This window comes from Scaptodrosophila lebanonensis, unplaced genomic scaffold (assembly GCF_003285725.1).
Source record: "Scaptodrosophila lebanonensis strain 11010-0011.00,11010-0021.00 unplaced genomic scaffold, SlebRS2 tig00000110-arrow-arrow-pilon, whole genome shotgun sequence".
Classification (NCBI taxonomy): domain Eukaryota; kingdom Metazoa; phylum Arthropoda; class Insecta; order Diptera; family Drosophilidae; genus Scaptodrosophila; species Scaptodrosophila lebanonensis.
The window spans coordinates 1776830-1803305 of record NW_022060573.1 but is presented as its reverse complement, the minus strand read 5'-3'; the positions used below and the strand labels follow the sequence as shown (position 1 = coordinate 1803305).

At 41.9% G+C, this 26476-nt stretch overlaps 1 protein-coding gene and 1 long non-coding RNA gene across 2 annotated transcripts; one reads left to right on the top strand and one right to left on the bottom strand.

The window, feature by feature from the left end:
* Positions 1 to 1405: 1405 nt before the first annotated feature.
* Positions 1406 to 3199, bottom strand: LOC115628185. Its single transcript, XR_003995775.1, has 2 exons — positions 3119 to 3199; positions 1406 to 1831 (listed from the first exon to the last, which is right to left on the bottom strand). It is a non-coding gene; the product is annotated as an uncharacterized LOC115628185 (long non-coding RNA).
* Positions 3200 to 3349: 150 nt separating this feature from the next.
* Positions 3350 to 4602, top strand: LOC115628174 (DNA/RNA-binding protein KIN17). Its single transcript, XM_030524161.1, has 2 exons — positions 3350 to 4293; positions 4353 to 4602. Exons 1-2 carry the CDS (start codon positions 3403 to 3405, stop codon positions 4551 to 4553), a joined length of 1092 nt encoding a protein of 363 aa, XP_030380021.1. The 5' UTR covers positions 3350 to 3402; the 3' UTR covers positions 4554 to 4602.
* Positions 4603 to 26476: the final 21874 nt, after the last annotated feature.

Sequence of the window (26476 nt, the reverse complement as noted above, 5' to 3'; positions counted from 1 at the left end):
CGGTACGGCTGACAGGCATTGCTTCTGGGTGTTCAACCCGCCTATATAGTATTGCCATAATTGTGGCCGCCAAGCTTGCACTCGGTGCGTCTTCCGCTACTCCCCTGCATTAGGACATTCCGCCCTGGAGTTGTGCCCAAAAAAATGTAGGTAGCTTGTAAAGCAACCTGCGTCCGTATTTGGGGCTCCGTGTGTTAACCATAATACGTGCAAGCGCTCGTCTTGTTCCTGCTGATTAGCACTGCCTCTGTTTTGCCGCCAGTTCAAGTCCCACTGTTTTCAGCAAACTCATAATCGTTTGGATGCTGCGATTGCATGCATCCTCAATGGATCTGACCTCTTTGGCAACGCCTACAATCGCTACATCATCTGCATACCCCACTATCTCCGTGCCGTGAGGTGGCTTGCCTAACTTTGTATCTTCCAGCAGTCTCTAATGCATTTCCCAAAGAAAGCAGAGAACGCCTCTGGATGGATGCATAGTGCCAGCTTAAAGTCGCAGTTTGGTACGGCAATTAACGCTTTGGGGAATATGAATATACTTTTCTAATTGGAAATTTTCCACGGAAAATCATATTTTTAAAGAAATCGGAATTGAAGCTTAGGAGATATATGCACTTAAAGTTGACAGTTGTTTTAGTTTGCAATGATATACTCAATTTTATGCAAATACTGCATCTTTCTGGTATAATATTAGTTTAATTATCGGACGAATCATTATTGTTTTAATTTATATTGATTTTCTATTAGACATTATTAAATTAAAACAAGTGGAAAAGCTAAGGTCAGGTGTCCGGATTTTGAAATACTGTGTTGAATACATATGTGTTGAATAAATATGAGGGTTTGTGTGTGTCTGTGTATGTATCGTGTGCCTGTATAAAGGAGCAAGAACAACAACAGCTGTGGGCGCTGCCTGGTCATATATAGTACATATATAGATATATGGCCAAACTTGGTACACGGACTCATGATCACTAACTGGTAGTGAATTTTAATGAAAAATTCCAAGAAATACGGGAATTATTTGGAATTATTATGGAAAATCAGTGATTGTGTGGGAGAGGGGGGAGGGAGGGAAAATCTAAGAAACACATTTTCTGCGTATAAATATAAGGCGTCTGAGTTCCTAGGTCTTACAGCTTCCGAAATATAGGTGATTTTAGAGGAGAAATGGGGGGGAAATAAAAAAAATAAAACAAACTCGTATAGCATACACATATAAGGCATATTTCTGCAAAATTTTGTGTTTCTAGCTCTTATAGTCTCTGAGATCCAGGTGTTCATACGGACGGAGAGAGGGACAGACAGACAAGGCTGGATAGACTCGTCTTGTCATGCTGATCAAGAATATATATGCGAATATGCAGCTGCCACGGGTATAAGAATTAGAATTCATAGCAGATAGATTTGCTGTAATGGCATTAATTGGCTATTAAAAGTAATTTATTTAGCATTATGGTTACCAAAATTTTACTAAGTGCACGATGTGCAGCGCTGGTGGTAGTAAACCCAACTGGGGCTCCATGATTGACCACCAAGTCGACGACCGCCAGCTAAATGAGCGCTCAGAGCCAGACGCATACTCCATTCTGAGAATCCAGTACATCCTCGACCAGCTACATCAAGCAAAGTACATCAGCAGAATCGATTTACGAAATTTACGGATACTGGCAGATCCCCATGGAACGGATCAGTTGTAAGCACAATGGCCGGACGGGGCCTTTTCCAATGGCGATCCAATTCCATTTGGGCTGCATTCAGCCCCAGCTATCTTCCAGCGGGAGCTAGATAGCGTCATCGGCCCAGATATGGTACCTCACGCATTTGCCTATATGAACGGTATAACGGATAACATTTAGAAAAGACCTATGCAACCTAAAGGAGGTGTGCCGAACACTGAGAGCAGGGAAGTAAAGCGGGATAAGTGTGAGTTTTTTCGCGAATCCATAAGCGGGCCCACGCGGGCCCACGTTGATTGCCGCAACGCCTGCACTGTTACTGCTTGCTTAAGCTACGGGAGTAGCACCTGGGCAAAGCCAGAAAGCGGCAGCAATAGCAACGGCAGCGCGACTGCCTTCTGCGAGCAGTCCAGGCGGCATATGTGCGCATCCACCAATGAGAGTTTGGGAGAAAAAAGTGGAAAAAATGGAAAAAACCCGTTTTCACGTATAAACTGCAGAAACGGAATAAATTTGGGGACGAGTTGCCATATATTCAGGGGTACCACACTCTAGAGATTTCGGCTACAGTTGTTTTAAAAATCTTCACAAAAGAACTTCTAAAGATTTAATTTTTTCGAACTTTCCCTCCAAGCCTACTGTTAGCAACAGCTGACTGACTATGAAATGGTCAAACAGTCTCAATAGGCTTACCAGAACACAAAATTAAACCTGGCAGTTTCTTAATCCTTGTTCGCTATCCAATTTACATGACAGCGCTGTTATGCACAGCAACACTCAATTTGTTTGTTTTATTAATACACAGTTGGCCCAAATAGAACATTACATTTTTCGAATATCACATTTTGCTGAATTAAGTCTTATTTTATGATTTCAACGAAAGATATAAATAAAATATTTAATTGACGCAATTCTTGTTTTAAATAACTGTGTATTAATTAAGCAAACTTGGCGAAAATTTTGTGTCGCCGATTGGGCAAGTCTGTTTGTTAGCAAAAATGTGAACGGTCATAAACTGCCATTTGAATATGCAATACGGACCAGGGAAACAAAATGTAAGTACATTTTTGTAATTCTCAATTCAATTTCAAATGCATTTCAGGGCACAATTTTTGTCAAATTTATGGAAGTACACCCCTTAATTGCGCAGAATTCCAAATTATGTTATAAAAAACGTAAAATAAATTGAATTTTCAATGAGCAACATTCATTAGTGGGATCAAATGCGCTTCTCAAACATTTGCGTTGTATTTTCTTAACAATTTATTGACCTTTCTGCAAATGCTCGCGGGCCAATATTAATGCAAATTTGTTTTCTATTTAACATAGTACGTTGCTGTTGCACCGACGGATTTTTGTGAGTTTTCAAAAACAACTGTTGCGGAAACCCCCGAATAAATATTTATGTATGTATATTAAGGTTAAAAAGTTCTTACTTTGGCATAATTAAAGCGCGCAACCAAACAAACTCTACGAATTATCTTAAAAGCGGGGAAACAATGTAAGATATGAAAAGATATGTCGTATTAAAAATCGATGCATTCGATATATGTAGATGGCATTGAATATCTTATCGGATTTTACATAAATTGTGTGTCTTAATATCGAAATTATATCGATTTTGCTATATCGATGCTCATCCCTAGTTAAATGTGCTTGTATTTCGTTCTTTCTAGTTGTAATAGTATTTTCGTTGCTGTTTATATAAAAATTCTTAACAATGGGGCGAGCCGAAGTTGGAACGCCAAAATATCTAGCAAATAAGATGAAGGCGAAAGGCTTACAAAAGTTACGTTGGTATTGTCAAATGTGCGAGAAACAGTGTCGGGATGAAAATGGATTCAAGTGCCACACCATGAGCGAATCTCACCAGCGCCAATTATTACTGTTTGCAGACTCTCCTGGTAAATTCCTTCATAGCTTTTCTAAGGAATTCTCCGATGGCTACATGGAGCTGCTGCGTCGACGTTTTGGCACCAAGCGTACCAATGCAAACAAAATATACCAGGAGTACATAGCTCATAAGGAGCACATTCACATGAACGCAACGCGCTGGCTAACATTATCTGACTATGTAAAATGGTTGGGACGAACTGGCCAAGTAATAGCAGATGAGACAGAGAAAGGTTGGTTTGTTACTTACATCGATCGCAGTCCTGAGGCAATGGAGCGTCAAGCAAAGGCCGATCGCAAAGCAAAAATGGAGAAAGATGATGAGGAGCAAATGCTGAAATTCCTAGAAAAACAAATTGAAAAGGCGAAATCTACGAATGGTGAAGACTCGCAAAATCTTTTCACCCAGCTCATGCGAGATGAGGAAAAGCCGATCAAATTAAATATTAAACTTGAAAAAAAGTTGAATATAAAGCCTTCATTGGTCGAATCAAAACGTCTTAAAATTGAGTCCGAATGTAGAGAAACCCAATATCAACACCAGGACTCTGAAATTCGTACGGAATATTGGCTAGATGTAGGCATAGTGGTAAAGTTCACTTCAAAGGAAATGGGTGATAAATTCTATAATCAGAAGGCAGTTGTAGAAGAAGTTATAGATAGATACCGAGCTAAAATTAAATTTTTGCATTTAGGAGATAAGCTTAAAGTGGACCAGGTATGTATGTATAGCAACACATAAGTACAATCGGTAATTTTACATTATTTGTAACATAGGCACATTTGGAAACAGTGATTCCAGCATTGGGCAAACCTGTCCTCGTGGTGAATGGCGCTTACCGGGGGACAAAGGCAATACTTAGAAATTTAAATGAACGCCAATACAGCGTAAATATTGAGGTATCAGAAGGGCCACATAAGGGCCGTGCTATTGAAAATCTTCAATATGAGGATATATCAAAGTTATATGAACATTAGTTTCCGTAATATCTAATAACAAAATTTAAATAAAAGCAATAAAAAAATAGACAATGTTATTTTATAATTCAAAAACAAAAATGTTCTTAGGAATTTCGTTTCAAAAAAATGTATTATGTAGCAGAGACCTGCAGCGGTGCACCGCAACAATAAGTTCGCCGCATACATACTTAGAATATTCCATTCTCGGTCATGCAAAACACCACATACAAAATTATGCGGTGTTGATTATACTCAGGGCCTTCTTATACTTAGATCAATGCAATCACAATACTTTTCGCTGTCCTCTTCACTCATTTTTATACTTAAGCGGTTGGTGAACGCAAACAAACTTGTGAGAGTAAAAACCACCACCAAATTTTAGCGATCAATTGAGTATGGGTGCTCCCACACTCGGAAGTTTTATACCCTGTAAGAAGGGTATATTAGGAAGCATCTCCGACCCCATAAAGTATATATATTCTTGATCAGCATCAGAGAAATCGATACGTCCGTCTGAATGAACGCCTGGATTTCGGAAACGGTTGAGCGCACATTGACCAAACTTGGTATGTAGACGCTTCTAGTCCCTAGGCTACACGAGTTTATTATATTTTTTTTTTGATTTTCCCTCCCCGCTACAGAATTACGCCAATACTGACCACATTTTTAAACCTACAGAAACCACACGTAATGTATTTACAAATATCTACTTTTGTTTTGAATTTCATCCAAATCTGTCAATTCTATGAAAAGTTATTAGCGAAACAATTTCACTCCAGTACTACTTCCACAAACAAAAGAACTAAGTCAAATTCTACTAACCCAGTCACACTGCGGAGCCCGGAAAGAGAATGCAAAAGCTTGCGTTACATTCGTACGAACGACGCCCATAGGTGGTGATAGAAGTGCAGGATCAGCACTTTTCGGTGAACCACGGCAGCGACGTCGACGCCAAGCTGTAAGCATCAGAGTTTAGTTTTAAGTTCAATTTCACCTTTGTAAATAGTTCTTCCGATTTATTCAAAGTACTAACATGCAAATAAAGTAATAGGTCCGGCCCAAGCTTTAATAATATTCTTTGATTGAGCCGATCGGTCAATATTATCCTGAGACCAATCTTGAATTAAAAACCTGGCGCCCAACGTGGGGCGAATTCACGACGGAAGTAAAGTAAAACAAGAGAGAACGCTACAGTCGAGCAAGCCCGACATTGAAATACCCTGTACCCAGGTAAACTTCCGACACTGAGGTATATGCGCCTCTAGCAGAAGCAAGAGGAAGAAGAAGAGCGAACTTGATGTTGCAGCTTGTGAGCGTAGTACCGGACTGAAATTGTTTCGTTAATAACTTTTCTTAGCATTAACCGATTTAAATGAAAGTAGCTTATTATGTATGAATTATGTGTGCATAATTATGTGTTTGGTTAAGGTAGCTTTTGAAAAGTGGACGGTAGCGACGGGAAAAGTCCCAAAAATTAATAAACTGGTCCTTTCCCAGACCTAGGAGAATCTGGATGCCAACTTTGGTTATTCCAACTTTTATAGTTTCTGAGATCCTTGCGTTCATCCAGACAGGCTGACTTGTCTAGATCGATTTCTCTCGTCCTACTAATCAGTATAAATATATTTTGTGAGGTCGGAGATGCTTTCTTCTTCATGTTACATACTTTGCACCAGGGTTCGTAAAATGCGGGCAAAACCCGTTCGGGCCCGCGAGAAATTCTGCCGCGGTTATTTTCGGGTGGCTGCCGACAGAGGCCGTGGGTACGACCTGCTTTGCACAAACCTAATATACCCTGTACGCTTAGGGTACAGTACAACCCCTCCAAACTGCAGCAACAAGTTCGCTCTTCTTCTTCGTCTTTTTGCTTCTGCTATGGGCGCATATACTTCAGTTACGGAAGCTTACCTGGGTACAGAGTATTTCACTGTCGGGCTTGCTCGACTGTAGCATTCTCTCTTGTTACCCTATGTGTACATGGTATACAAAAAAAGTAAAAAAGGTAAAGTCGGGTGTCCCGACTTTGAAATACTCTGTACATTTGTTTAGAATAATTAAAGAAATTAAAAGAATTTAAAAAAAAAATTGTCTGATTTTACCTCTCTTGGTATTCGAACTCACGTAAAGGGTGTATAATTGCACATTTACATAGCAATTGCGTCTATGTGAGTGTATGTATATTTATGCGCGTCTATTCGTGTCTGTGTAAGCATGTTTGCAGTCAACCAAAGCATCAGCGTCAACAACAGCTACGAGCAGCGCTGCATCAGCAAATATATTTATGGCTATAACTTCTTGTTAAATCGGTCTATCATAATGAAATTTGGCATACGGACACATAATAACTAACTGGGGGTATTTCCAAAATTTTAGTTCGAAATTCCAAGAATTACGGGAGTTACGATTTGCGGGGTAGAGGGGGGAGGGAGGGGAATTCCAAAATATACATTTTCTGCGTATTCACATAAGGCATCTGGGACTAAAATTTGGTGTTCCTAGGTCTTATAGTCTCCGAGATATAGGCGATTATACGAATGGAAAATCGGGAAAACCCCCATAGGGGGAAGGTGGGGGGAAAATCAAAAAAATAAAACAAACTCGTATAGAATACACACATAACGCATCTTCGTGCAAAATTTGGTGTCTCTATCTCTTATAGTCTCTGAGATCCAGGTGTTCATACGGACGGACAGACAGACAGACAGGGCTAGATCGACTCGTCTCGTCATGCTGATCAAGAATATATATACTTTGTGGGGTCTGCCACGCCTCCTTCTGCCTGTTACATTTTTCAGCTCCCGCAAACCTAATATACTCTTGTACATTTCATGTACAGAGTATAAATATTCTATGCATGCATACATATACATTTACATTTACATCAGAATCGTGCCTTATGCGTGTTTGTGAACTTGTACATATGTATGTATGTGTGCATTGGGCCTGGTTATATGGCTATACCTTTCTTTCCGATCATTCTATCATAATGAAACTTGGTATACGGATATATAATTACTAACCTAATGTGACTACCAAATTTTAGTTCAAAATTGCAAGAATTACGGGAGTTATAGAAAATCGTTAATAGGTGGGGAGTGGGGGGGTGGATCACAAAAAATGAACAAACTCGTCCTTTCTCGGTCTCAGGAGAATCTGTATACCAAGTTTGGTTGTTCTAGCTCTTATACTTTCGGAGATCCTTGCGTTCATACAGACAGACAGACTGACATAGCTATATCGACTCGACTTGTCATGATGATCAAGAATATATATACTTTGTGGGGTCTACCAAGCCTCCTTCTGCGTGTTCCATGTGCACTCGCACAAAACTAATATACCCTTGTACCCTTTGGGTACAAATATATACGCCCAAAATGGCAGTATTAGACGTTAAGTCAGTGGACTCCACTGCTAATGTCATTAATAAAGTAGAGTCAAATAGTAATAACCTAGAACTAATACACACACTGTTAATAATAATTGTTGTTATAATGTGCGCAAATTGTTTTTATAAACTATATAAGTTGCACAACAAATGTTTGAAAAAGAAATATATGAGTCAGGCAAATGATCTAGACAAAATCTAAAAAAAACAAGTAAAAAAGCTAAAGTCGGGTGTCCCGACTTTGAAATACTCTGTACATATGTTTACAATAATTACAGAAAATAAAAAAAAATTAAGAAAATAAAAAAAAATGCAATGATCGATTTTACCTTTCTCGGTATTCGAACTCACGTAAAGGGTGTATAATTGCACATTTACATAGCAATTGCGTCTATGTGAGTGTATGTATGCCTATGCGCATCAATTCGTGTCTGTGTAAGCATTTTCGCAGTCAACCAAACAGCAACATCAACAACAGCCGCGGGCAGCGCTTGAGCAGCGCTTGAGCAGCGCTGCAGCAGCAAATATATTTATGGCTATAACTTCTTGGTAAATCGGTCTATCATAGTGAAACTTGGCATACGGACACATAATTACTAACTGGGGGTATTTGCAAAATTCCAAGAATTACGGGAGTTAGAGAAAATCGCATTTGCGGAGGAGAGGGGGAGGGAGGGTAATTCCAAAATATACATTTTCTGCGTATTCACACATTTTGGCATCTTGGACTAAAATTTGGTGTGCCTAGGTCTTATAGTCTCCGAGATATAGGCGATTATACGAATGGAAAATCGGGAAAAACCCCCATAGGGGGGAAGTGATGGGGGAAAATCAAAAAAATAAAACAAACTCGTATAGAATACACACATAACGCATCTTTGTGAAAAATTTGGTGTCTCTATCTCTTATAGTCTCTGAGATCCAGGTGTTCATACGGACGGACAGACAGACAGACAGGGCTAGATCGACTCGTCTTGTCACGCTGATCAAGAATATATATACTTTGTGGGGTCTGCCACGCCTCCTTCTGCCTGTTACATTTTTCAGCTCCCGCAAACCTAATATACTCTTGTACATTTCATGTACAGAGTATAAAGAGCACAACCAACACTGAACAATTAAACATATGATTAATTTTGTAACTTTAAGAAAATGAAATAAAATAAATATAATGAATTTCAAATAAAACAAGATAGAACGCTACAGTCGAGCAAGCCCGACAGTAAAATAGCCTGTACTCTCCACAAAAAGGTAAAATTAAAAAAAAAAAAATTTAAAAAAAATTAAATTATTAAAAAAAATGAATGAATGAATTAATTAAAATAATTAATTAAATTAAATTATAATTATGTTTGTTTAAATTAAATACATGTTTATTTTCAGTTTAAACAGCATACATTTACATCACGTACCTATGCGTGTTCATATGCGTGTATGTATGCAGCACAAAGTTGAACAAAAGCAGCAACAACAACAACAGCTGCGGGCAGCGCTGCCGACAGAGCTGCAGGCAGCGCATGAGCAGCGATTTTACTTATGGCTATAACTTTCTTCAGAATTGACCTATCATGATGAAATTTGGCACACGGACACATTAGTACTAACTGGATGTACCTACCAAAATTAAATAATTTTAAAATTCCGAGAATTACTGAAGTTATAAGAAAAAATACGAATTGCGGGGGAGTGGGGGGGGTGTATCAGAAAAAATAAACAAACTCGTTCTGCCTAGGGCTTATAGGAACCTTGATACCAATTTTGGTTATCCTAGCTCTTGTACTTACTGAGATCCTTGCGCTCATACAGACAGACGGACATGGCTATATCGACTCGTCTTCTCATCCTGATCAAGAATATATATACTTTGTGGGGTCTGCCACGCCTCCTTCTGTGTGTTACATACATGCGCACAAAACTAGTATAGCCTTTCACCCTTTGGGTACAGGCTATAAAAATAAATAAATATTGACTAAAATATGGTTACATATTCTTACATGGCTACACTAAAGACAATTAGAGAAACATATGACAGAATTCAGATTACCCTTGTTTTAAAGAAAGAATTCATATCCATAATATAATGGAATGGAATGAACTATATAAAGAAATAAATAACATAAAAGTTGACTTTGATAAATCATATAAGTCACTTACACAAAACAGGCCAATTCAAAAAAATACTATTAAGAAACATGTAGAAGTACTAGTAAAATGCTTTAATGAAGCACGTATACTAATACATGGCCAGAGAGAAAAATTAAATCAAGATCGTTGGTCCCAAGTATCAAAATTTTTAATAAGACTACGATCTAATTTAATATCAATTAAACTTAAGTTCAATTTAGATATATCAGTACCGACCATACTTAACACTTCTCCAACAGTTGAAACTGGTGATGAACCGGAATCAACAGAGCAAATGGAGACTGACCAAATAGAGTCAGAAGAGCTTGAAAACCCCAAAATAGAAGAGCAAGATTTAAATAATCTTACTATTCCAGCTCTTTTGTTGTCAGATCTGGATAATTCTATAGATTCTAATACTTGTTCAAGCATAATATAGAATAAATTAAGCAGCATTACAATGGCGCAAACTAATATTGATTTTATTAATACAGCATCCAAGCTTATACCAGTTTTTGATGGTAAAGCTGAAAACTTAACAAGTTTTATTGATGCATTAGAAATATTTGTTTAGAGGAGGCACTGGTTTGTACCACCTTTGGCCCGATTATAATTAGTTTGCTTAAATTTAAAATAATAGGCCGCGCTACGTTATAATCAATGTGTATTTGTGCGTGATCAAATTGAGAATAGTCTGGCTACCGCGGCTGCAGCTTCAGCTGCATGCGAAAGCTCAGAATGGATAGTGGACAAATATTGAGTGCGAATATTGAGCACAATGTGAGAATGCAATTTACATGAGTGAAAGCTTAGACTATTGTTTACATATTTGGGAGTTTAACATTTCAGCCAATATTCATTAATTTTGAGCGTTCTGCTCCGAACATGCTCCCCCCGTTGGAAGAGGCATTCTTCCAACTGAAGTGGTCTCAACGGGCAGAACAGCGATCTTGCCAACAGCTCTCTTGACCAGTCCATTTGCTGTTCGGATGATGGCTACGCGAGCGACGCCGTCATTGCCGGGAATGGTCGAGTCTACTCGACCCAGATGCCACCGAAGCGGAGGAAGATTGTCGTCCTTGAGCAGTACAATGGCGTCCACTGGAGGATTCGGTGAAGAGAGACGCCATTTGCCACGCTCCTGCAGCAATGTCAAGTAACTGGTGCTCCATTTGCGCCAGAACGTTTGCTGCATTTGACACAAGCGCTGCCAGCGACCCAAACGATCAATATCTAGGTGAGTTACATCAGGCTCGTCATGGCCAGGCGTGAGAACATCTAAATCTTCTGCATTTTCCGAAAGTGGACAGAGCGGTCGTGAGTTTAACATGGCAGAGATTTCGTACACAAGAGTTCGAAGTTCATGAAACGTTAGAACAGCTTTTCCAACGACGCGATAAAAATGATATTTCGCAGCCTTTACGGCGGCCTCCCACAAGCCACCAAAGTGCGGAGAACGTGGTGGGATGAAGTGCCAATTAATTCCAAGTGATCGCTAAAGAATAGCGCCCGCAACTCGTTCAGCTCATTCTTTGCCCCAACGAAATTTGTAGCGTTGTCCGACCAGATTGCATTCGGTTTGCCTCTGATGCTTATGAAACGCTTGAGAGCCGCAATAAACGAGGGAGTCGAAAGGTCTTCCACTAGTACCAAGTGAGCTGCCTTTGTGGCGAAGCAGATGAAAACCGAAATGTAACATTTTCTAGGTGGCCTATTTCTGGCTTCCGCTTTGTAGTAGAAAGGTCCACAGGAATCGATCCCCGTTACGTAGAAAGGGCGAGTAAGCTGCACACGATCTGCAGGCAATGGAGCCATGATGTGTTCGAGTAATTTGGGCTTAAGACGAAAGCATCGCACGCACTTATTGAGAATAGCAGCGATAGTTTTGCGTCCTCCAATTGGCCAAAACCTTTGTCGTAGGATCGCGAGCAGGCTTTGCGGGCCAGCGTGTAGAAACCTGTGGTGGAAGAACATGACGATTGCATCAGTGACTGGGTGGTGCTTTGGAAGCAAGACGGGATGCTTCGCATCATAATCCAAGTCAGCGTTGTGCAGGCGTCCGCCAACACGCATGAGTCCAGTGTGATCAATAATCGGATGGAGCGACAGCAATCTGCTTTTTGATGAAAGTTGCTTTTGAGCGAGCAATAGATTGCGCTCATCAGCAAAGTGTACGAGCTGTATAGCTTTGATGAGCAGATAGGTGCCTCCCTTTATGTCTTGCAATGTCAATGATCCACTAGAGCGAGGGCAACCCTTGGTTTTGAGTGATATGAAGCGATGTACATAGCCAAACACGCGCTGCAGCTTGCTAAACGAATTTTGGTATTTGCAGCTAAAAGAAACATCCAGTTGGTTAGATGCAATTAAGACCTTGCGACGGCGTTCCGGTAAATCCAATATAGGTGGTGCGCATGCTGGCCATTCTGAAGTATCAGAGCGCAGAAAAGCTGGGCCGATGCTCCATAGGCTTGATTCTGCTAGCTCAAGAGGTGTACATCCACGAGATAGGATATCAGCTGGGTTCATCTGTGATGGCACATGATGCCAAATCTTTCCTTTTGTCAGCTCTTGGATTTGCGCAACTCTGTTGGAGACAAAAACATTAAAATTTGATGGTGATTCTCGTATCCAGGATAGCGCAATAGTTGAGTCAGATCAACAGTGCACCTTGTGTTCAAATGCAATGGACTGAGTAATGCTAGCGAGCAACTCAGCCAATAAGTGCGCTGCTGCCAGCTCCAGCTTTGGAATTGTAACCGCCTTTAGGGGCGCCACTCGGGATTTCGAACAGAGTAAGTGCGATGCGAATTTTCCGTTCTGTTCTGATCGGGCGTAAATACAGGCACCGAAAGCGGATATGCTGGCGTCACAAAATCCATGAATTTCCCACGTAGCTTTGGTCAACAATACAAAGCGGGGAAATTTGATTGACGTCACGAATGAGATCTGCGCTGTAAGCTCCAACCACATGGAGCGCAGGGATTGCGGCAAACTCTCGTCCCAGGCGAGCCTTTCCTTCCACAAGACTTGGAGGAATATTTTCAGCCTGGTGATTATCGGCGATATTAAACCAAGCGGGTCGTAGATTCTGGCAACAACAGACAGAACTGCGCGTTTTGTGGTTGGCTCGTCAGCCAAGATTTTTGAGAAGTTGAACAGTAAATTGTCGGAGCTGGGATCCCAGGCTAATCCAAGCGCTTTGGCCACATCAGTCCCATCATGGAATTTTAGCATGATTTCCCGATCTGAGGCTGCCTCACCATGCAGTGCAGCTGGTTCATTAGAGCACCATTTCCGAATTGGAAAATGGCCCCGCCGCAGCAGCTGCTTTACCTCCTGGCGAATTTGGGATACCTCCTCTATGGTATCGTCTCCAGAGATCAAGTCATCGACGTAGAAATCCCTGCGAACAATTTTGGCCGCCATTGGAAATGCAGCCTCCTCGTCATAGGACAATTGGTGCATGGTTCTGATAGCTAAGAATGCTGCTGACTTCGTGCCGTAGGTTACGGTGTCCAACGTGTAGGCCTTAATCTCTTCAGAAGGATTGTTGCGCCATAGGATGCATTGCAGATGCTGATCTGGGTGCGTCATACGCACACAACGATACATCTTGCATATATCGCCGCATAATGCAACCTTGAAGAATCTAAAACGAAGAAGTGTGATGAGAATTTTTGGCTGTATTGAAGGGCCCGCTAATAACAAATCGTTCAATGAAGCGCCTGATGTTGTTTTAGCAGATCCATCAAAAACAACTCGTAGCTTTGTTGTTGTGCTATCTAACTTTTGGACACAGTGGTGCGGCAGAAAATATTGAGGAATATTTGATTGCTTTGAAGCCAACGACATATGGCCCAAGTCTATGTATTCCTGCATAAATGCCGAATATTGTGATTTAAGCGATGGATTTTTATTAAGTTTCGCTTCGAGTGTCCTAAATCGGCGGAGGGCCCTGTCGTATGAGTTGCCGAGATTATCAAAGTTTGTTTTTGCTGGAAGCTTAACCGAATATTGCCCTGATCCAAGTCTTGTGCATCCTTTCTGAAATAGCTGCTCACAAAGCGCGTCGTCATCGGAAATGATCGAAGAAAGACCGCAGCAGCTATCTATTTCCCAGAATCGATTAACAATGTCGGACAGCGAGTCAGCGCCTGACTGCAAACTGGGCTCTTTGCTTAGTGCGGCTAATGCAGAATGCCTTTCTTTGCTGCTTGAAAGAATTCCAGATACAATCCAGCCCAGCCTGGTCTTCTGTAGTAGCGGCAGGTGATCTGCTATTCTAATTTGCCCAATGCAAAGAAGATCGAAAAACAGACCTGCGCCTATGAGTAGGTCTATACGTTGCGATTTGAAGAAAAGTGGATCGGCAAGATTTAAGTTGCCTGGTATGTTCCACTCTGTTGCGTTTAAATCGAAGTGTGGTTGATAGTCGGTAATTGTGTGCGTTACAACAGCAGAAAATGCAGCACGATAGCTGGCGTCTCGAGATTGTGCAAAAATGTCAACCGATTTGTCTGATGAGAGAGGCGATTCTCCAATGCCCGATATAGTGATGCTTGTGCGATATGGTTTGAGTTGAAGCTGGTCAGCCAGACGAGCGGTGACGAAGTTCAGCTGCGATGCAGAATCCAGCAAAACGCGGCATGGTACGAACATGCCCGAACGATGTTGTATGCAAATGATTGCAGTGGCAAGCAACACGTAGTCGGTCGAATTGGCTTTCAGGGCTGCTGGTTCTGTTTGAAGCAAAGCGGTTGATAAAAGTGCTGACGCCGAATGTGGCTGCATGGCGGTTGCAGGTGCAGGCTGCACGCCGTTGGTAGCTGAATCTTCACCCATATGAAGTAGCGTGTGGTGCTTTGCCTGGCAGCGTCTACAAGGCCCTGACCTACACTGCTGCACAGTGTGTCGTTTTGCCTCCTTATACCGCAAGCTGGCGTTTAAGTTTAAAAATCTTGGACATTTGGACAAATAGTGGTCTTTAGAGTCACAAAATATGCAAAGTGCTTGCGTGCGGCTAGTCGATACCATAAGTGTGTTACGGCTCGATCTACTTGAGCCCTTGCCCACCTCTTGGCTAGGTGTCTTGTGTACCATAGCGCTTTCCAAATTTTCCATCATCCGGCATCTCTTCTCCAGAAATTGCGACATGTCTGCCCATTTTGGAAGTTTACCGGTGGGCAAGGCCTCCTCCCACTTCTCATGCGTATGCTGGTCCAATTTGCCAGATATTAGATGAATAAGCAAGCCATCAGCAAGCTCCTGTGTGGTTGTCATTGTGCTTAGTGCTCGCAGGTGGGAATTGATTTTATCGCTTAATGTTCGTAGACTGCTTGCGGAACCTGACTCAACGCCTGAAAGACCAAATATAGACCGCACGTGTGCCTGAAAATGGAGTAAATTATTATCAAAACGTTTGGTTAGCAGTTCTATAGCCTTGTCGTAGCTCTTTTCCGTAGGCTCAAGAGCACGTATTGTGTCGAGAGCGGCGCCATCCAGACACGAACGCAAATGTTGAAACTTTTCCACTTTTGCAAGATCGTCATTGTTACCGACGGCGGAGTTGTAGACAGCGTAGAAGTCAGGCCAATCAATGTAGGTGCCAGAGAAACGTGGGAGCTGTAATTCAGGCAAGCGGGACCTGCGGGATGTTGTCCTTAACAATGAGCTTTGATCGTCAATGCTTTGATGAACTGCTGTAGAGTTGGAGACAGTGGCTCTGCGCAGATGGTCGAGCTGCCTAGAAAGCTTGGATTCTACATCGTAATATATTTGCGCGAAGTTCTGCCTCGAGTCGCTCGCCAATTCCAGCAGATCCAATTTCTCGAGAGTTGACTGCGCACGATCAAAATCAGCATTAATGCGTTCGACACCCTTTATGCGCACTTGCAGGTCAGCCTCATCCAAATGGCTAAGCTCATCCGGCAGAAGGAACTGGTTCATTGACACAAGTTGTTTGGACACTGCAGCAGCTTTCGCCTTGTAAAAGTCAATGTCACTCGCGGCCAGATTTGGCTGTGCAGTGGCTGCTGGATCTTGAGCCATTGCAAATTACGTATGCACTTGTTTGTATAATATAAAAATATTTACACGAGAGCTCTGCTAGTAGCACGCAATTGTTCAAAAATGGATTAAATTCGCGGATTATTTAAGAACGGCGACGTAAACAATTGGCCGGCCGGCAGTGCTAACTATGTATGTTGTAAGCAATAAGGCCAATTAGCAGCGGAGACGCGAGGCTGCATATACATACATACATACATATGCAAGCAGCAGACAGAACGAACCAGCGAAGTTCAGTATGCGCGTTGTTCTTTATCACTCTCTTTTTGTGTTTGTCGATTACAGCTACGCCTATGTACGTATGTACGTCAGTGCGTGCCGTACAGTCGCACCAAAATGCAAAAGAAAAGTGGTGTGATTTATGCGACCGAAAGCGTCTTGCATGTACCGCCTATGCGAATGCGGGTGTAGCAGCAGAACGATTGCGCGAATGTGTGTATATGCGTACGTATACGCGTAAATCACCGTTTGTTTGTTGTATGTGTGCGTGGTCTTTTCACCGAAATGTGCCAAGACGCTCAACGAAATGTATTTAATTGTACCGAATTGTAACAATTATGCGAAATTGACCCCCAAAAGATCACGTCGGGGTCACCAATGCTTAGAGGAGGCACTGGTTTGTACCACCTTTGGCCCGATTATAATTAGTTTGCTTTAATTTAAAATAATAGGCCGCGCTACGTTATAATCAATGTGTATTTGTGCGTGATCAAATTGAGAATAGTCTGGCTACCGCGGCTGCAGCTTCAGCTGCATGCGAAAGCTCAGAATGGATAGTGGACAAATATTGAGTGCGAATATTGAGCACAATGTGAGAATGCAATTTACATGAGTGAAAGCTTAGACTATTGTTTACATATTTGGGAGTTTAACATTTCAGCCAATATTCATTAATTTTGAGCGTTCTGCTCCGAACATGCTCCCCCCGTTGGAAGAGGCATTCTTCCAACTGAAGTGGTCTCAACGGGCAGAACAGCGATCTTGCCAACAGCTCTCTTGACCAGTCCATTTGCTGTTCGGATGATGGCTACGCGAGCGACGCCGTCATTGCCGGGAATGGTCGAGTCTACTCGACCCAGATGCCACCGAAGCGGAGGAAGATTGTCGTCCTTGAGCAGTACAATGGCGTCCACTGGAGGATTCGGTGAAGAGAGACGCCATTTGCCACGCTCCTGCAGCAATGTCAAGTAACTGGTGCTCCATTTGCGCCAGAACGTTTGCTGCATTTGACACAAGCGCTGCCAGCGACCCAAACGATCAATATCTAGGTGAGTTACATCAGGCTCGTCATGGCCAGGCGTGAGAACATCTAAATCTTCTGCATTTTCCGAAAGTGGACAGAGCGGTCGTGAGTTTAACATGGCAGACATTTCGTACACAAGAGTTCCAAGTTCATGAAACGTTAGAACAGCTTTTCCAACGACGCGATAAAAATGATATTTCGCAGCCTTTACGGCGGCCTCCCACAAGCCACCAAAGTGCGGAGAACGTGGTGGGATGAAGTGCCAATTAATTCCAAGTGATGCGGAAGCGTTATTTAATTCGCTATTTTGGGGATCGCTAAAGAATAGCGCCCGCAACTCGTTCAGCTCATTCTTTGCCCCAACGAAATTTGTAGCGTTGTCCGACCAGATTGCATTCGGTTTGCCTCTGATGCTTATGAAACGCTTGAGAGCCGCAATAAACGAGGGAGTCGAAAGGTCTTCCACTAGTACCAAGTGAGCTGCCTTTGTGGCGAAGCAGATGAAAACCGAAATGTAACATTTTCTAGGTGGCCTATTTCTGGCTTCCGCTTTGTAGTAGAAAGGTCCACAGGAATCGATCCCCGTTACGTAGAAAGGGCGAGTAAGCTGCACACGATCTGCAGGCAATGGAGCCATGATGTGTTCGAGTAATTTGGGCTTAAGACGAAAGCATCGCACGCACTTATTGAGAATAGCAGCGATAGTTTTGCGTCCTCCAATTGGCCAAAACCTTTGTCGTAGGATCGCGAGCAGGCTTTGCGGGCCAGCGTGTAGAAACCTGTGGTGGAAGAACATGACGATTGCATCAGTGACTGGGTGGTGCTTTGGAAGCAAGACGGGATGCTTCGCATCATAATCCAAGTCAGCGTTGTGCAGGCGTCCGCCAACACGCATGAGTCCAGTGTGATCAATAATCGGATGGAGCGACAGCAATCTGCTTTTTGATGAAAGTTGCTTTTGAGCGATGCTTTTGATGCTTTGATGAGCAGATAGGTGCCTCCCTTTATGTCTTGCAATGTCAATGATCCACTAGAGCGAGGGCAACCCTTGGTTTTGAGTGATATGAAGCGATGTACATAGCCAAACACGCGCTGCAGCTTGCTAAACGAATTTTGGTATTTGCAGCTAAAAGAAACATCCAGTTGGTTAGATGCAATTAAGACCTTGCGACGGCGTTCCGGTAAATCCAATATAGGTGGTGCGCATGCTGGCCATTCTGAAGTATCAGAGCGCAGAAAAGCTGGGCCGATGCTCCATAGGCTTGATTCTGCTAGCTCAAGAGGTGTACATCCACGAGATAGGATATCAGCTGGGTTCATCTGTGATGGCACATGATGCCAAATCTTTCCTTTTGTCAGCTCTTGGATTTGCGCAACTCTGTTTGAGACAAAAACATTAAAATTTGATGGTGATTCTCGTATCCAGGATAGCGCAATAGTTGAGTCAGATCAACAGTGCACCTTGTGTTCAAATGCAATGGACTGAGTAATGCTAGCGAGCAACTCAGCCAATAAGTGCGCTGCTGCCAGCTCCAGCTTTGGAATTGTAACCGCCTTTAGGGGCGCCACTCGGGATTTCGAACAGAGTAAGTGCGATGCGAATTTTCCGTTCTGTTCTGATCGGGCGTAAATACAGGCACCGAAAGCGGATATGCTGGCGTCACAAAATCCATGAATTTCCCACGTAGCTTTGGTCAACAATACAAAGCGGGGAAATTTGATTGACGTCACGAATGAGATCTGCGCTGTAAGCTCCAACCACATGGAGCGCAGGGATTGCGGCAAACTCTCGTCCCAGGCGAGCCTTTCCTTCCACAAGACTTGGAGGAATATTTTCAGCCTGGTGATTATCGGCGATATTAAACCAAGCGGGTCGTAGATTCTGGCAACAACAGACAGAACTGCGCGTTTTGTGGTTGGCTCGTCAGCCAAGATTTTTGAGAAGTTGAACAGTAAATTGTCGGAGCTGGGATCCCAGGCTAATCCAAGCGCTTTGGCCACATCAGTCCCATCATGGAATTTTAGCATGATTTCCCGATCTGAGGCTGCCTCACCATGCAGTGCAGCTGGTTCATTAGAGCACCATTTCCGAATTGGAAAATGGCCCCGCCGCAGCAGCTGCTTTACCTCCTGGCGAATTTGGGATACCTCCTCTATGGTATCGTCTCCAGAGATCAAGTCATCGACGTAGAAATCCCTGCGAACAATTTTGGCCGCCATTGGAAATGCAGCCTCCTCGTCATAGGACAATTGGTGCATGGTTCTGATAGCTAAGAATGCTGCTGACTTCGTGCCGTAGGTTACGGTGTCCAACGTGTAGGCCTTAATCTCTTCAGAAGGATTGTTGCGCCATAGGATGCATTGCAGATGCTGATCTGGGTGCGTCATACGCACACAACGATACATCTTGCATATATCGCCGCATAATGCAACCTTGAAGAATCTAAAACGAAGAAGTGTGATGAGAATTTTTGGCTGTATTGAAGGGCCCGCTAATAACAAATCGTTCAATGAAGCGCCTGATGTTGTTTTAGCAGATCCATCAAAAACAACTCGTAGCTTTGTTGTTGTGCTATCTAACTTTTGGACACAGTGGTGCGGCAGAAAATATTGAGGAATATTTGATTGCTTTGAAGCCAACGACATATGGCCCAAGTCTATGTATTCCTGCATAAATGCCGAATATTGTGATTTAAGCGATGGATTTTTATTAAGTTTCGCTTCGAGTGTCCTAAATCGGCGGAGGGCCCTGTCGTATGAGTTGCCGAGATTATCAAAGTTTGTTTTTGCTGGAAGCTTAACCGAATATTGCCCTGATCCAAGTCTTGTGCATCCTTTCTGAAATAGCTGCTCACAAAGCGCGTCGTCATCGGAAATGATCGAAGAAAGACCGCAGCAGCTATCTATTTCCCAGAATCGATTAACAATGTCGGACAGCGAGTCAGCGCCTGACTGCAAACTGGGCTCTTTGCTTAGTGCGGCTAATGCAGAATGCCTTTCTTTGCTGCTTGAAAGAATTCCAGATACAATCCAGCCCAGCCTGGTCTTCTGTAGTAGCGGCAGGTGATCTGCTATTCTAATTTGCCCAATGCAAAGAAGATCGAAAAACAGACCTGCGCCTATGAGTAGGTCTATACGTTGCGATTTGAAGAAAAGTGGATCGGCAAGATTTAAGTTGCCTGGTATGTTCCACTCTGTTGCGTTTAAATCGAAGTGTGGTTGATAGTCGGTAATTGTGTGCGTTACAACAGCAGAAAATGCAGCACGATAGCTGGCGTCTCGAGATTGTGCAAAAATGTCAACCGATTTGTCTGATGAGAGAGGCGATTCTCCAATGCCCGATATAGTGATGCTTGTGCGATATGGTTTGAGTTGAAGCTGGTCAGCCAGACGAGCGGTGACGAAGTTCAGCTGCGATGCAGAATCCAGCAAAACGCGGCATGGTACGAACATGCCCGAACGATTTTGTATGCAAATGATTGCAGTGGCAAGCAACACGTAGTCGGTCGAATTGGCTTTCAGGGCTGCTGGTTCTGTTTGAAGCAAAGCGGTTGATAAAAATGCTGACGCCGAATGTGGCTGCATGGCGGTTGCAGGTGCAGGCTGCACGCCGTTGGTAGCTGAATCTTCACCCATATGAAGTAGCGTGTGGTGCTTTGCCTGGCAGCGTCTACAATGCCCTGACCTTCACTGCTGCAGGGAATGCCCCTTGCGAAGACAGTTGAGGCACAGATGCAGTCGTTTTGCCTCCTTATATCGCAAGCTGGCGTTTAAGTTTAAAAATCTTGGACATTTGGACAAATAGTGGTCTTTAGAGTCACAAAATATGCAAAGTGCTTGCGTGCGGCTAGTCGATACCATAAGTGTGTTACGGCTCGATCTACTTGAGCCCTTGCCCACCTCTTGGCTAGGTGTCTTGTGTACCATAGCGCTTTCCAAATTTTCCATCATCCGGCATCTCTTCTCCAGAAATTGCGACATGTCTGCCCATTTTGGAAGTTTACCGGTGGGCAAGGCCTCCTCCCACTTCTCATGCGTATGCTGGTCCAATTTGCCAGATATTAGATGAATAAGCAAGCCATCAGCAAGCTCCTGTGTGGTTGTCATTGTGCTTAGTGCTCGCAGGTGGGAATTGATTTTATCGCTTAATGTTCGTAGACTGCTTGCGGAACCTGACTCAACGCCTGAAAGACCAAATATAGACCGCACGTGTGCCTGAAAATGGAGTAAATTATTATCAAAACGTTTGGTTAGCAGTTCTATAGCCTTGTCGTAGCTCTTTTCCGTAGGCTCAAGAGCACGTATTGTGTCGAGAGCGGCGCCATCCAGACACGAACGCAAATGTTGAAACTTTTCCACTTTTGCAAGATCGTCATTGTTACCGACGGCGGAGTTGTAGACAGCGTAGAAGTCAGGCCAATCAATGTAGGTGCCAGAGAAACGTGGGAGCTGTAATTCAGGCAAGCGGGACCTGCGGGATGTTGTCCTTAACAATGAGCTTTGATCGTCAATGCTTTGATGAACTGCTGTAGAGTTGGAGACAGTGGCTCTGCGCAGATGGTCGAGCTGCCTAGAAAGCTTGGATTCTACATCGTAATATATTTGCGCGAAGTTCTGCCTCGAGTCGCTCGCCAATTCCAGCAGATCCAATTTCTCGAGAGTTGACTGCGCACGATCAAAATCAGCATTAATGCGTTCGACACCCTTTATGCGCACTTGCAGGTCAGCCTCATCCAAATGGCTAAGCTCATCCGGCAGAAGGAACTGGTTCATTGACACAAGTTGTTTGGACACTGCAGCAGCTTTCGCCTTGTAAAAGTCAATGTCACTCGCGGCCAGATTTGGCTGTGCAGTGGCTGCTGGATCTTGAGCCATTGCAAATTACGTATGCACTTGTTTGTATAATATAAAAATATTTACACGAGAGCTCTGCTAGTAGCACGCAATTGTTCAAAAATGGATTAAATTCGCGGATTATTTAAGAACGGCGACGTAAACAATTGGCCGGCCGGCAGTGCTAACTATGTATGTTGTAAGCAATAAGGCCAATTAGCAGCGGAGACGCGAGGCTGCATATACATACATACATACATATGCAAGCAGCAGACAGAACGAACCAGCGAAGTTCAGTATGCGCGTTGTTCTTTATCACTCTCTTTTTGTGTTTGTCGATTACAGCTACGCCTATGTACGTATGTACGTCAGTGCGTGCCGTACAGTCGCACCAAAATGCAAAAGAAAAGTGGTGTGATTTATGCGACCGAAAGCGTCTTGCATGTACCGCCTATGCGAATGCGGGTGTAGCAGCAGAACGATTGCGCGAATGTGTGTATATGCGTACGTATACGCGTAAATCACCGTTTGTTTGTTGTATGTGTGCGTGGTCTTTTCACCGAAATGTGCCAAGACGCTCAACGAAATGTATTTAATTGTACCGAATTGTAACAATTATGCGAAATTGACCCCCAAAAGATCACGTCGGGGTCACCAATGCTTAGAGGAGGCACTGGTTTGTACCACCTTTGGCCCGATTATAATTAGTTTGCTTTAATTTAAAATAATAGGCCGCGCTACGTTATAATCAATGTGTATTTGTGCGTGATCAAATTGAGAATAGTCTGGCTACCGCGGCTGTAGCTTCAGCTGCATGCGAAAGCTCAGAATGGATAGTGGACAAATATTGAGTGCGAATATTGAGCACAATGTGAGAATGCAATTTACATGAGTGAAAGCTTAGACTATTGTTTACATATTTGGGAGTTTAACATTTCAGCCAATATTCATTAATTTTGAGCGTTCTGCTCCGAACAATATTAGAATTAATAAAAGGCGAACACGAACAATTAGCAATTTCGATGACAAAATCAAGGCTAAAAGGTGTCGCCAGAAATTTAGTCGGAAATGAAAAAACAATACCTGAAGTCATTTCCAGATTAAAAAGCCACGTCAAAGGCGAAACTGTAGAAGTATTATCAGCAAAACTGATGAACCTACAGCAACGCAATAAAACTGCTAACCAGTACACACTAGAGGTTGAGCAGATGACAAAAATGTTAGAAGGTGCATATATAACAGTCGGCTTACCCCTAGAGTTAGCCAGAAGTTATTCCACTCAGCATACAGTCAAAGCAATGACTAAAAATTGCACAATCGATAAGGTAAAACATATCATGCAAGCTGGTACCTTCAATACTATGAATGATGCCGTATCGAAGCAACCGGACAGCAAAACTCTGTCCTATATTACAAAAATTTTCCACAATGCGGCGGAAACCGCGGACGTGGAAATCATAGAGGTAACTTTCGCAGTCGTAATAATAATTACAACAATAGTACCCAATACAACAATGGACGAGGCCAATATAGAGGAAACTCAAGAGGCCGTGGCAACTCGAATAGAGGCTACAACCATACTAACCAAAGTAATGTCAGAGTAACCCATAATACATCGGGAAACTCGCAAAACCCTTTAGATGCTCAACAGTAGAAAATGCAAGGGTTCATACCATTAATCTCAGTCAGAACATATTTGTATCATTCAACCATGTGACTACAGGAAAAGAACTTGTCTTTTTAGTAGACACGGATGCAGACATTTCAATAGTTAAAGAAAATTCTGATGTCTTTCATGACATACAAAATAATTATATTATAGACATAAAAGGAATAAGTCAAGAGGTAACCAAATCCAAGGGGTTAACTTCTATTACAATACAGACCACTAAGTATATAATCCAACACGATTTTCACATCGTGGATTTACAATTCGCTATTCCTTGTGATGGCATATTAGGAACCGATTTTATTAAAAAATACAACTGTCAATTAGACTTCAAGCCATCTGAAGATTGGCTTATAATTAGACCTAGTAACTTAAAATTTCCAATTTATGTTCCAATAACATTCAGTTCTGGCAACAACTCAATACTTCTGCCAGCAAGATCCCAAGTAATTAGAAAAATCCAACTTAATTCAAAAGAAGACAGTGTATTGATTCCAAATCAAGAAATTAAGCATGGTATTTACATAGCAAATACCATAGCAACATCTAAAAACGCTTTTATAAGACTACTCAATACAACAAATAAAGATCAAGTAGTCAGTACAAATAATTTAACGTATGAATCACTTTCGAGCTGCGAAGTAGTCAAAACTAATCTAGAAAATAGAGAAAAATCTGTATTATAACAACTTTCGAAAAACTTTCCTCCACAGTTCCAATCACAGTTTACAAGCTTATGCACCCAATATAACGATATATTCGGATTGGAAACAGAACCAATAAGCACAAATAATTTTTATAAACAAAAACTGAGATTGAAAGATGATGAACCAGTGTATATAAAGAATTACAGAAGCCCACACAGTCAGGTGAACGAAATACAGAAACAAGTCGGAAAATTGATCACCGACGGGATTGTTGAACCATCTGTATCTGAATATAATAGCCCATTATTACTTGTCCCTAAAAAAATAATTCCAAATTCAGAACAAAAGAAATGGCGATTAGTAATTGACTATCGTCAAATTAATAAAAAATTACTGTCCGATAAATTTCCACTCCCAAGAATTGATGATATTTTGGATCAACTTGGACGAGCAAAATATTTTTCATGCCTTGACTTAATGTCTGGATTTCATCAAATTGAACTCGAAAAAAGTTCAAGAGATATAACGTCATTTTCAACGAGCAATGGCTCGTATCGCTTCACGCGATTACCTTTCGGACTAAAAATAGCGCCTAATTCATTTCAGAGAGTGATGACAATAGCATTCTCTGGATTAGAACCTTCACAAGCATTCCTTTATATGGATGACTTAATAGTTATAGGTTGTTCCGAAAAACATATGCTTAAAAACTTAACAGACGTTTTTGAGAAATGTAGGAAATACAATCTAAAGTTACATCCAGAAAAATGTTCATTTATGCATGAGGTGACTTTTCTCGGTCATAAATGCACAGATAAAGGAATACTTCCGGACGACAAAAAATATGATGTCATTATGCATTACCCTACGCCGCACAATGCGGACAGCGCTAGGCGTTTTTTAGCATTTTGCAATTATTATAGACGTTTCATAGAAAATTTCGCCGAATATTCACGGCACATAACAAGATTATGTAAAAAGAATGTTCCTTTTGAATGGACAGATGAATGCCAAAACGCATTCCAATATTTAAAAACAAAACTCATGGAACCTACTTTGCTACAATATCCTGATTTCAGCAAGGAATTAGCTGAAATTCACTGGGCAATATTACATTTTCGACCATATATTTATGGCAAACACTTCACAATTAAAACAGATCACAGACCATTAATATATCTATTTTCAATGATCAACCCGAGTTATAAACTGACACGTATGAGGCTAGAATTAGAAGAATATGATTTCACAGTTGAATATCTAAAAGGAAAGACAATTATGTAGCTGATGCGTTATCAAGAATAACCATTAACGATCTACAAAACATTACTGGAAATATAATGAAAGTCACTACTAGATATCAAAATAGACAGAAAATCCGCGCGGATAACAAAGAAATAGAATTGCCTACGCAATCTTTCGTATATGAAGTCATAAACAATGACGAAGTACGTAAAGTAGTGACCTTGCATGTAAAAGATACGCTATGTTTATTTAAACATGGTAGAAAAATTACTGCCAGATACGATGTTAGCGATTTATATACCAATGGAATCCTAGACTTAGGTCAATTTTTCCAAAGGCTTGAAATGCAAGCCGGTATAAACAAAATCAGCCAACTCAAAATGGCACCGTGGGAAAATATCTTTTAACATGTTTCAATAGATAATTTCAAACAAATGGGCAATAAAATATTGAATACATTAAGAGTAGCGCTACTCAACCCGGTGACCCTTATAGAAAAACAAAAAGAGAAAGTAGCTATACTGTCTAAATTCCATGACGATCCAATACAAGGAGGTCATAGCGGCATTGCAAAAACCTTGGCCAAGGTCAAAAGACATTATTTTTGGAAAGGTATGTCTCGAGATATTACTGAGTACATACGAATATGTGAGAAATGCCAAAAAGCTAAAATAACCAAGCACAGTAAGACTCCATTAATGATAACTGATACGCCAATAAATGCTT